The following is a 12658-nucleotide window of genomic DNA, read 5'->3' on the forward strand; positions in this document are numbered from 1 at the left end:
TGCCCTACTGTACCGTATGACAAGGCAGGAGATACTGCCCTACTGTACCGTATGACAAGGCAGGTGATACTGCCCTACTGTACCGTATGACAAGGCAGGAGATACTGCCCTACTGTACCGTATGACAAGGCAGGAGATACTGCCCTACTGTACCGTATGCCATATTAGACCTGACAAGGCAGGAGATACTGCCCTACTGTACCGTATGCCATATTAGACCTGACAAGGCAGGAGATACTGCCCTACTGTACCGTATGCCATATGAGACCTGACAAGGTGGGGCAGTAATGTTAGTGTAAACACACATTTATTATAACAACCGTAGGCCTGTCTGCGATCTGTTAATACTTTTATCACAACCCAGAAGTCAGAGGATGTGTTAAAGTTACCGTATAAACAGTATATATGTGTTAGTTACCATATACACAGTAGAAGTGTTAAAGTTCCCGTATAAACAGCATATATGTTAGTTACCGTATAAACAGTAGAAGTGTTAGTTACCGTATAAACAGTAGAAGTGTTAAAGTTACCGTATAAACAGTAGAAGTGTTAGTTCCTGTATAAACAGTAGAAGTGTTAAAGTTCCCGTATAAACAGTAGAAGTGTTAGTTACCGTATAAACAGTAGAAGTGTTAGTTACCGTATAAACAGTAGAAGAGTTAGTTACCGTATAAACAGTAGAAGTGTTAGTTACCGTATAAACAGTAGAAGTGTTAGTTACCGTATAAACAGTAGAAGTGTTAGTTACCGTATAAACAGTAGAAGTGTTAGTTACCGTATAAACAGTAGAAGTGTTAGTTACCGTATAAACAGTAGAAGTGTTAGTTACCGTATAAACAGTAGAAGTGTTAGTTACCGTATAAACAGTAGAAGTGTTAGTTACCGTATAAACAGTAGAAGTGTTAGTTACCGTATAAACAGTAGAAGTGTTAAAGTTCCCGTATAAACAGTAGAAGTGTTAGTTCCCGTATAAACAGTAGAAGTGTTAGTTACCGTATAAACAGTAGAAGTGTTAAAGTTACCGTATAAACAGTAGAAGTGTTAGTGACCGTATAAACAGTAGAAGTGTTAGTGACCGTATAAACAGTAGAAGTGTTAGTTACCGTATAAACAGTATATATGTGTTAAAGTTCCCGTAAAAACAGCATATATGTTAGTTACCGTATAAACAGTAGAAGTGTTAGTTACCGTATAAACAGTAGAAGTGTTAAAGTTACCGTATAAACAGTAGAAGTGTTAGTTACCGTATAAACAGTAGAAGTGTTAGTTACCGTATAAACAGTAGAAGTGTTAGTTACCGTATAAACAGTAGAAGTGTTAGTTACCGTATAAACAGTAGAAGTGTTAGTTACCGTATAAACAGTAGAAGTGTTAGTTACCGTATAAACAGTAGAAGTGTTAAAGTTACCGTATAAACAGTAGAAGTGTTAAAGTTACCGTATAAACAGTAGAAGTGTTAGTTACCGTATAAACAGTAGAAGTGTTAGTTACCGTATAAACAGTAGAAGTGTTAAAGTTACCGTATAAACAGTAGAAGTGTTAGTTACCGTATAAACAGTAGAAGTGTTAGTTACCGTATAAACAGTAGAAGTGTTAGTTACCGTATAAACAGTAGAAGTGTTAGTTACCGTATAAACAGTAGAAGTGTTAAAGTTACCGTATAAACAGTAGAAGTGTTAAAGTTACCGTATAAACAGTAGAAGTGTTAGTTACCGTATAAACAGTAGAAGTGTTAGTTACCGTATAAACAGTAGAAGTGTTCGTTACCGTATAAACAGTAGAAGTGTTAGTTACCGTATAAACAGTAGAAGTGTTAGTTACCGTATAAACAGTAGAAGAGTTAGTTACCGTATAAACAGTAGAAGTGTTAGTTACCGTATAAACAGTAGAAGTGTTAGTTACCGTATAAACAGTAGAAGTGTTAGTTACCGTATAAACAGTAGAAGTGTTAGTTACCGTATAAACAGTAGAAGTGTTAGTTACCGTATAAACAGTAGAAGTGTTAGTTACCGTATAAACAGTAGAAGTGTTAGTTACCGTATAAACAGTAAAAGTGTTCGTTACCGTATAAACAGTAGAAGTGTTAGTTACCGTATAAACAGTATATATGTGTTAAAGTTACCGTATAAACAGTAGAAGTGTTAGTTACCGTATAAACAGTAAAAGTGTTCGTTACCGTATAAACAGTAGAAGTGTTAGTTACCGTATAAACAGTATATATGTGTTAAAGTTACCGTATAAACAGTAAAAGTGTTCGTTACCGTATAAACAGTAGAAGTGTTAGTTACCGTATAAACAGTATATATGTGTTAAAGTTACCGTATAAACAGTAGAAGTGTTAAAGACATAAAAACAACAACATAATAACAGCTAAATATCCTGGTACAATAGTAGCTAGTAATAAAAACAGCTCCAGGTAATTACTACAGGCTCCTTGAGACAGAGTTTGTCCAGTGAAATTCATCGGATACAACTGTCCGACGACACACTACAGTCAAAAGGACTGCAATAGGATGGCATTTAGGACGTAGGTCCAGCCCATGTCAAATATACAGTATATATAGTGCACTATGTAGGAAATAGGATGCCATTTGGGACGGACACAGAGAAGGATAGCGGGTGATATAAACACCCACACATTGACTCTGTACCGTAACACCCTGTATATAGCCTCCACATTGACTCTGTACCGTAACACCCTGTATATAGCCTCCACATTGACTCTGTATCGTAACACCCTGTATATAGCCTCCACATTGACTCTGTACCGGTACCCCCTGTATATAGCCTCCACATTGACTCTGTACCGGTACCCCCTGTATATAGCCTCCACATTGACTCTGTACCGGTACCCCCTGTATATAGCCTCCACACTGACTCTGTACCGGTACCCCCTGTATATAGCCTCCACATTGACTCTGTACCGGTACACCCTGTATATAGCCTCCACATTGACTCTGTATCGTAACACCCTGTATATAGCCTCCACATTGACTCTGTACCGGTACCCCCTGTATATAGCCTCCACATTGACTCTGTACCGGTACCCCCTGTATATAGCCTCCACATTGACTCTGTACCGGTACCCCCTGTATATAGCCTCCATGTTGACTCTGTACCGTAACACCCTGTATATAGCCTCCACATTGACTCTGTACCGGTACCCCCTGTATATAGCCTCCACATTGACTCTGTACCGGTACCCCCTGTATATAGCCTCCACACTGACTCTGTACCGGTACCCCCTGTATATAGCCTCCACATTGACTCTGTACCGGTACACCCTGTATATAGCCTCCACATTGACTCTGTACCGGAACCCCCTGTAAATAGCCTCCACATTGACTCTGTACCGTAACACCCTGTATATAGCCTCCACATTGACTCTGTACCGGTACCCCCTGTATATAGCCTCCACAATGACTCTGTACCGTAATACCCTGTATATAGCCTCCACATTGACTCTGTACCGTAACACCCTGTATATAGCCACCACATTGACTCTGTACCGTAACACCCTGTATATAGCCTCCACATTGACTCTGTACCGGTACCCCCTGTATATAGCCTCCACATTGACTCTGTACCGTAACACCCTGTATATAGCCTCCACATTGACTCTGTACCGTAACACCCTGTATATAGCCTCCACACTGACTCTGTACCGTAACACCCTGTATATAGCCTCCACATTGACTCTGTACCGTAACACCCTGTATACAGCCTCCACATTGACTCTGTACCGTAACACCCTGTATATAGCCTCCACATTGACTCTGTACCGTAACATCCTGTATATAGCCTCCACATTGACTCTGTACCGTAACACAATGTATATAGCCTCCACATTGACTCTGTACTGTAACACCCTGTATATAGCCTCCACATTGACTCTGTACCGTAACACCCTGTATATAGCCTCCACATTGACTCTGTACCGTAACACCCTGTATATAGCCTCCACATTGACTCTGTACCGGTACCCCCTGTATATAGCCTCCACATTGACTCTGTACCGTAACACCCTGTATATAGCCTCCACATTGACTCTGTACCGGTACCCCCTGTATATAGCCTCCACATTGACTCTGTACCGTAACACCCTGTATATAGCCTCCACATTGACTCTGTACCGTAACACCCTGTATATAGCCTCCACATTGACTCTGTACCGTAACACCCTGTATATAGCCTCCACACTGACTCTGTACCGTAACACCCTGTATATAGCCTCCACACTGACTCTGTACCGTAACAGTACCTATTGATTCTTTGAAGAATAGAACTGAAAAAATGCATAGCCGCGAGAAGTATGGGTGCTGAGGATGCCGCAGCACCCCCTGAAAGTATGTTTCACAAAAGTAGTGCACTGGGCCTTTACTAGTATTAGCAGACCGGCAGGTAGCCTCCAGGTAGCCTAGTGGTTAGAGCGTTGGGCCAGTAACCAAAAGGTTTCTGGATCAAATCCCCGATCTGACAAGGTACAAATCTGTCGTTCTGCCCCCTGAACATGGCAGGCAGTTAACCCACTGTTCCTAGGCCGTCATTGTAAATAAGAATTTGTTCTTAACTGACTTGCCTAGTTAAATAAAAGGTTAAATGAATAAAAAATGATTTAAAAAAGGCCCAGCATACTGTGCAATTACTAGAATTAGCAGACTGATATTGAGGTCTCGTGCACCCCACATTTGTATTCAGCATCTCTGCTTTGCCAAAAAAGCTAGTTGTATAATTAAGAAAGGTATCTTGCAGGATTCAATAGTTGGAATTGAGTTGTTGTCTCTTTCTCTGTGATGTCATTCTAATAGAATCCAGAAAGAACACAACCCTGTCCCTTTCTCTGTGATGTCATTCTAATGGAATCCAGAAAGAACACAACCCTGTCCCTTTCTCTGTGATGTCATTCTAATGGAATCCAGAAAGAACAAAACCCTGTCCCTTTCTCTGTGATGTCATTCTAATGGAATCCAGAAAGAACAAAACCCTGTCTCTTTCTCTGTGATGTCATTCTAATGGAATCCAGAAAGAACAAAACCCTGTCCCTTTCTCTGTGATGTCATTCTAATGGAATCCAGAAAGAACAAAACCCTGTCCCTTTCTCTGTGATGTCATTCTAATGGAATCCAGAAAGAACAAAACCCTGTCCCTTTCTCTGTGATGTCATTCTAATGGAATCCAGAAAGAACAAAACCCTGTCCTCAAACATTTTACATCAAAAAGGTACAAAGTTATGGGCAAAGACACAAAACATCCACATCAAATTAAATATTTGTCTTGATCAAATAACATGGAGAAGAAAAGAAAAAACACTGCAGTATTAATTGATCATCCTTACAATCCACTTAATGTTAATCTGCATTACTGCATTGTACATAGGCTGGCCATCTTGGTCTGCACCTGTAGACTTTCTGTCACCATGGCGATAAACAATGTACAATACAGTAATTGATTACATTGAGACATCAAGTGGTTTGTGATGATGTGGCTGAATTGGTCGAGCGTTTGCAATGCTAGTGCTAGGGTTATGGGCTTGATTCCCACGGGGCGACTAGTACGGAAGAGTATGCACTCACTACTGTAAGTTGCTCTGGATAAGAGCTTCTACTAAAATGGAAAAGGAATGAATAAACCATTTCAGTTTTCACGTAGAAATAAGATGCATTGGCAATGTATTTCAAGAAACTGGAAAACATAGGCTATATTAAGCAAATATTTTTAGATTTTGTACAGATAATTAGCAGACTAAAAGTTACAAATGCTGGTGAACACTCCAATTACATTTAGTAAAAAAATAATAAAACTATATATTTTTTAAGTAGTGCACTGGGCCTTTACTAGTCCTGTATTAGAGTAGTACTAACCCTTTACTAGTCCTGTATAAGAGTAGTACTAAGCCTTTACTAGTCCTGTATTAGAGTAGTACTAACCCTTTACTAGTCCTGTATTAGAGTAGTACTAACCCTTTACTAGTCCTGTATTAGAGTAGTACTAACCCTGTACTAGTCCTGTATTAGAGTAGTACTAACCCTAACCCTTTACTAGTCCTGTATTAGAGTAGTACTAACCCTTTACTAGTCCTGTATTAGAGTAGTACTAACCCTTTACTACTCCTGTATTAGAGTAGTACTCACCTTAACCCTTTACTAGTCCTGTATTGGAGTAGTACTAACCCTTTACTAGTCCTGTATTGGAGTAGTACTAACCCTTTACTAGTCCTGTATTAGAGTAGTACTAACCCTTTACTACTCCTGTATTAGAGTAGTACTAACCCTTTACTAGTCCTGTATTAGAGTAGTACTAACCCTAACCCTTTACTAGTCCTGTATTAGAGTAGTACTAACCCTGTACTAGTCCTGTATTAGAGTAGTACTAACCCTAACCCTTTACTAGTCCTGTATTAGAGTAGTACTAACCCTAACCCTTTACTAGTCCTGTATTAGAGTAGTACTAACCCTTTACTAGTCCTGTATAAGAGTAGTACTAACCCTTTACTAGTCCTGTATTAGAGTAGTACTAACCCTTTACTAGTCCTGTATTAGAGTAGTACTAACCCTTTACTAGTCCTGTATTAGAGTAGTACTAACCCTTTACTAGTCCTGTATTAGAGTAGTACTAACCCTTTACTAGTCCTGTATTAGAGTAGTACTAACCCTTTACTAGTCCTGTATTAGAGTAGTACTAACCCTTTACTAGTCCTGTATTAGAGTAGTACTAACCCTTTACTAGTCCTGTATTAGAGTAGTACTAACTAGAGGTCGACCGATTAATCGGAATGGCATATTAATTAGGGACGATTTCAAGTTTTCATTAACAATCGGAAATCTGTATTTTTGGACACCGATTTGGCCGATTTTTTTTATTTTTATACAGCTGCACCATCGAGAGCATCTTGACTGGCTGCATCACCGCCTGGTACAACAACTGCTTGGCAACCGACCGCAAGGCGCTACAGAGGGTAGTGCGTACGGGCCCCAGTACATCACCAGCGCTGAGATCCCTGCCATCCAGGACCTCTATACCAGGCGGTGTCAGAGACACCTGAGTCATACTGTTCTCTCTGCTACCGCACGGCAAGTGATACCAGAGCACCAGGTCTGCATAAGACTGCTGAAGAGTTAATCAAATGGCTACCGTGACTATTTGCATGAACCCACTCTTATTTTTGCACTGGCTCTATGTACACGGACTGTACTCTACCCACACACTCACACATACCACACACACGCATATTGACACGACACCCACACACACGCTGCCGCTACTCTGTTTATTATCTATTATGGATTGCCTAGTCATTTTTTACCCCTACCTACAATACCAGTCAAACGTTTGGACACACACTTACTCATTCAATGAGAGAATACCAAGAGTAAGCAAAGCTGTAATCAAGGCACATTTGTTTAAACACTTTTTGAGGGGGGTTTACTACATGAATCCATATGTGATATTTCTAGGTTTTGATGTGTTCACTATTATTCTACAATGTAGAAAATAGTAAAAAAAATAAAATAAACAAAACAACCCTTGAATGAGTTGGTGTGTCCACACTTTTGACTTGTACTGTACATATTTCCTCAACTACCTCGTACCCCTGCACATTGACTCTGTACTGGTACTCCTTGTATATAGTCTCGTTATTTAATAGTTTAAAAAAAAAACATTTGGGGTTTGATCAGATTTAATATCTATCAATGGAATTATCTGCATAATTTCAAATCTCCAGTATTTTTGGTAAATATTTTATTTTAATTTTATTTTAATGTATTTCTCTCCTTTATTATTTTCCCCTAACCCTACCATCCCTCCACGAATTGGAGTAAACTAAATGGACAACATTATTTTGAGTTACTATTTGACTTTATATTGTTGGGAAAGGTCTCGTACTGTCAGTAAGCATTTCACTGTGAAGTCTACACCTGTTGTATTCAGCATTTCACTGTGAGGTCTACTACACCTGTTGTATTCAGCATTTCACTGTGAAGTCTACTACACCTGTTGTATTCAGCATTTCACTGTGAGGTCTACTACACCTGTTGTATTCAGCATTTCACTGTGAGGTCTACTACACCTGTTGTATTCAGCATTTCACTGTGAAGTCTACACCTGTTATATTCAGCATTTCACTGTGAAGTCTACACCTGTTGTATTCAGCATTTCACTGTGAGGTCTACTACACCTGTTGTATTCAGCATTTCACTGTGAAGTCTACACCTGTTGTATTCAGCATTTCACTGTGAAGTCTACACCTGTTGTATTCAGCATTTCACTGTGAAGTCTACACCTGTTGTATTCAGCATTTCACTGTAAGGTCCACTGCACCTGTTGTATTCAGCATTTCACTGTGAGGTCTACTACACCTGTTGTATTCAGCATTTCACTGTGAAGTCTACACCTGTTGTATTCAGCATTTCACTGTAAGGTCTACTGCACCTGTTGTATTCAGCATGTCACTGTGAGGTCTACTACACCTGTTGTATTCAGCATTTCACTGTGAGGTCTACTACACCTGTTGTATTCAGCATTTCACTGTGAAGTCTACACCTGTTGTATTCAGCATTTCACTGTAAGGTCTACTGCACCTGTTGTATTCAGCATGTCACTGAGGTCTACTACACCTGTTGTATTCAGCATTTCACTGTAAGGTCTACTACACCTGTTGTATTCGGGGCATGTGCTACAGATAACTGCGGTGGTTTCCTTAACCTCTCTTATCAAAAAGGTACACCTTTATATACAGTGGGGCAAAAAAGTATTTAGTCAGACACCAATTGTTCAAGTTCTCCCACTTAAAAAGATGAGAGGCCTGTAATGTTCATCGTACACTTCAACTATGACAGACAAAATGAGAAAAAAAATCCAGAAAATCACATTGTAGGATTTTTAATGAATGTGATCATGTGACACCATACCTACTGTGAAGCATGGGGGTGGAAACATCATGCTTTGGGGCTGTTTTTCTGCAAAGGGACCAGGACGACTGATCCGTGTAAAGGAAAGAATGAATGGGGCCATGTATCGTGAGATTTTGAGTGAAAACCTCCTTCCATCAGCAAGGGCATTGAAGATGAAACGTGGCTGGGTCTTTCAGCATGACAATGATCCCAAACACACCGCCCGGGCAACGAAGGAGTGGCTTCGTAAGAAGCATTTCACGGTCCTGGAGTGGCCTAGCCAGTCTCCAGATCTCAACCCCACAGAACATTTTGGAGGGAGTTGAAAGTCTGTGTTGCCCAGCAACAGCCCCAAAACATCACTGCTCTAGAGGAGATCTGCATGGAGGAATGGGCCAAAATACCAGCAACAGTCTGTGAAAACCTTGTGAAGACTTACAGAAAACGTTTGACCTCTGTCATTGCCAACAAAGGGTATATAACAAAGTATTGAGATAAACTTTTGTTCTTGACCAAATACTTATTTTCCACCATAATTTGCAAATAAATTCATTAAAAATCCTACAATGTGATTTTCTGGATTTTTTTCTCATTTTGTCTGTCATAGTTGAAGTGTACCTATGATAAATTACAAATCTGCCTATTATAAATCTGCCTCATATTTTTATGTGGGAGAACTTGCACAATTGGTGGCTGACTAAATACTTTCTTGCCCCACTGTATATATTTTTTTTATTCCTCACCTTTGATTTTTTTTACAAATACAGTACTATACACTGAGCCTCAGGACCAGTTAATCTTTAACAAGGGCCCCAGGACCAGTTAACCTTTAACAAGGGCCCCAGGACCAGTTAACCTTTAACAAGGGCCCCAGGACCAGTTAACCTTAACAAGGGCCCCAGGACCAGTTAACCTTTAACAAGGGCCCCAGGACCAGTTAACCTTTAACAAGGGCCCCAGGACTAGTGTAAACAAAATTAAAGTTCACATGTTCTAGAAAGCATTTTTTGCCCCCTCTCCTGTGAAGTAGTGAGCCGCGACATACGTCTAGTTTCCTGAAAAGGGTCACAATATGAAAAATATTTCCAAGTGGAAAAAAAACAAAAGTGTACCTATGATAATAGAAGTCAAGGGACCCACCACACTGGTCTGTAGATCTTTTGCTCATATGGTCCGTGAGCTATTGAAAATTAGACCTATCGCAAGGAAATATTCATGTGAAATACTTTGGTTGTTCTATGAAGAACGGGGATCTGTGACCTAACATCAAGAGATTTTAGATGTATGTCTTTGGGTTGGAAGTTATGAAACAATATGATCTGTGTGTGACTTAATAACTACAGCTGTAATGGGATAAATATTTGTAGAAAATCAAAGGGGAGGCATTTTGCAAAGGAACTTTGCTGTTATAATCGAGGTCATGGAACAAAGCTCTAGCACATGTGGATCGGAAGCCATTAAAAATTATAATTATGACAGTTGGAAGATATTTATAATCAGGGAATTTTCAAATGTGAATTCTTATTGGTGTACGAGTGAGTGAGATCATAGGCCTATGTTTTTTTTAGCTCATATTTTTACATGAAATCCATAACAAATAAACAATTTACATTTTCGAATGTAATTGTTGTGGGGGAAAACTAAGTTGGTTTAAGATATATATTTTTTTCTGTAAACAACAGGTTTGTCTGATTGCACTTTTAAAACGGTCCCTTAGCCGCCAGCACATAATATTCCCCCATTGAAACCAAAGTAAAGTCACTTTTTGAAAACGGAACGATGAAATCGTCATCGGTTTCTAGATATATCACCCTAATCATCCGAGGACCTTCCGTCGAAGAGGCATTGACAAACAAACTCCCAACTATCAAACCAACATCCAAACTGAAAACAAAACGTACTGCGGTTTCCTTTGCGTTTTTTAGTACATTATTTTTCAATGCATTGTTTTGCAAGGTGCAGTTCTCGATAACAGATGCAGCCACTTTTCCACAGGCTTCCATCGGTGGTCACTGGGCAGGGTTGGAACCGTGCGATCAGTCTACGGTGGGGTTAAGGATGAGAAATGGAGCAACATTTGCAAAAGAAACAATGTATCAATAATTCACCTATTATGGCAACAAATGTATCGCACAAGTAACCACCTAGAATTCCATAATTTGTCATTTATAACACTGCTTGCAGGAAGGTGTCTGCTGTCTATCCCATGTTTCTCTACCACTGACTCGTTCCATCATCTTCAAATCCTTGCATCGAGAGAATAAAACATCTACAATACCTCTCATTTCAGCGTCGACGGTTTTTAAAAATCACATGTTCACGGACACATTGTAACAAAATACTTCAACGTACCTTTCACAACCTATTTTATGAGCATGTTGCTCCTTCCTTGTGAGGACGGCTGACACTACTAGTACGTCGTGAACACAGTTGCTCTCTACCGTAGAGAAGAGCGGATAGATCGGTCTGGGTCCTAGTGCCGCTTTTCTCTGGAGTTGTCGCTTCCTATTCAACAGGTTACCTGTCCTGCACTGCACCCACCGCGTGCAGGGCCACCCAGAGCCCATATTGGCATTTAATTTACATACCGTGGTGATGTGATGACACTCCCTTTTCCCCAATATGTCACAACAATCAAAGACTATGGACTAATCCACATCAACATGACACTTGCCGACAGGTAATGTTTGCCTTTCCTGTCCCTCTGGCAAATCAGTGACAACAACAAAAACGATGATAAAGACAATGTCCACTCATTACAGATTACATGACAGATTTATTTTCTGCGGTTTTAGAAAAATAAAGATTTTAATGTTTTTTTTAATGAACCTTTAATTTAACTAGGCAAGTCAGTTAAGAACAAATTCGTATTTACAATGACGGCCTACATCCTGGCAAAACATGGACAACGCTGGGCTAATTGTACGCCACTCCCAATCACAGCCGGATGTATTCGAACCAGGGACTGTAGTGACACCTCTTGCACTGAGATGCAGTGCCTTTACACCGCTGAAAGGTTAAATAAATACAATTTTGTCTATAGTTTACTGTACTGATGTAGATGACGCTGGACGAGGACTGGCATTCTGCTTGGGCACGGTTGGTTTTCACCAAACACAGTTCTATAATTCTGCATATCACCAATAGCAGAATCAACGTCTCAGAACCTAGAGGTATAAATACATGTATTGCCATGGAAACTTTTATAAAGGGAGGTTTGCCCCGTCCAATTAGTCTGAAGACTTAAAAGGGAGAATGTTCAAAGCTATATGGGTGCTCTGTGTGTGTGTGTGTGTGTGTGTGTGTGTGTGTGTGTGCATGTGGTGCTCTAGATTTAGCTAGTGGGAATAGTTCTTAAAGTACTTTCTCAGAGTGCCGTTGCTTCCTGAGTACAGTCGACCAGAGCAGAGGGTGAAAATAAGTTCCTATTTTAGAGATTTACTACCAGTTGAAATAATATGCTGTACTGTACATACAGACATAAAATAAAGGATGTTTCCATGACAACAAAAACTGGATCGGGTGAAGGTATGCAAATGCATTACATTTACTCTACAGGACAATACATTTACTCTACAGGACAATACATTTACTCTACAGGACAATACATTTACTCTACAGGACAATACATTTACTCTACAGGACAATACATTTACTCTACAGGACAATACATTTACTCTACAGGACAATACATTTACTCTACAGGACAATACATTTACCCTACAGGACAATACATTTACTCTACAGGACAATACATTTACTCTACA

The 12658-nt window shown here is 39.8% G+C and overlaps 1 protein-coding gene across 1 annotated transcript in view; it reads right to left on the reverse strand.

The window, feature by feature from the left end:
• LOC110524935 (ras-related protein Rab-27B) overlaps positions 1–11496 on the reverse strand; it is a 93337-nt gene extending 81841 nt beyond the window's left edge. The window contains exon 1 of the mRNA XM_036976653.1: positions 11244–11496. Within this exon, the coding sequence (XP_036832548.1) occupies positions 11244–11458 (215 nt within the window). The 5' untranslated portion in view covers positions 11459–11496. The remainder of the gene's footprint in view (positions 1–11243) is intronic.
• Positions 11497–12658: the final 1162 nt, after the last annotated feature.

The sequence above is a fragment of the Oncorhynchus mykiss genome, chromosome 5 (genome assembly GCF_013265735.2).
Source record: "Oncorhynchus mykiss isolate Arlee chromosome 5, USDA_OmykA_1.1, whole genome shotgun sequence".
Taxonomy (NCBI): Eukaryota; Metazoa; Chordata; class Actinopteri; order Salmoniformes; family Salmonidae; genus Oncorhynchus; species Oncorhynchus mykiss.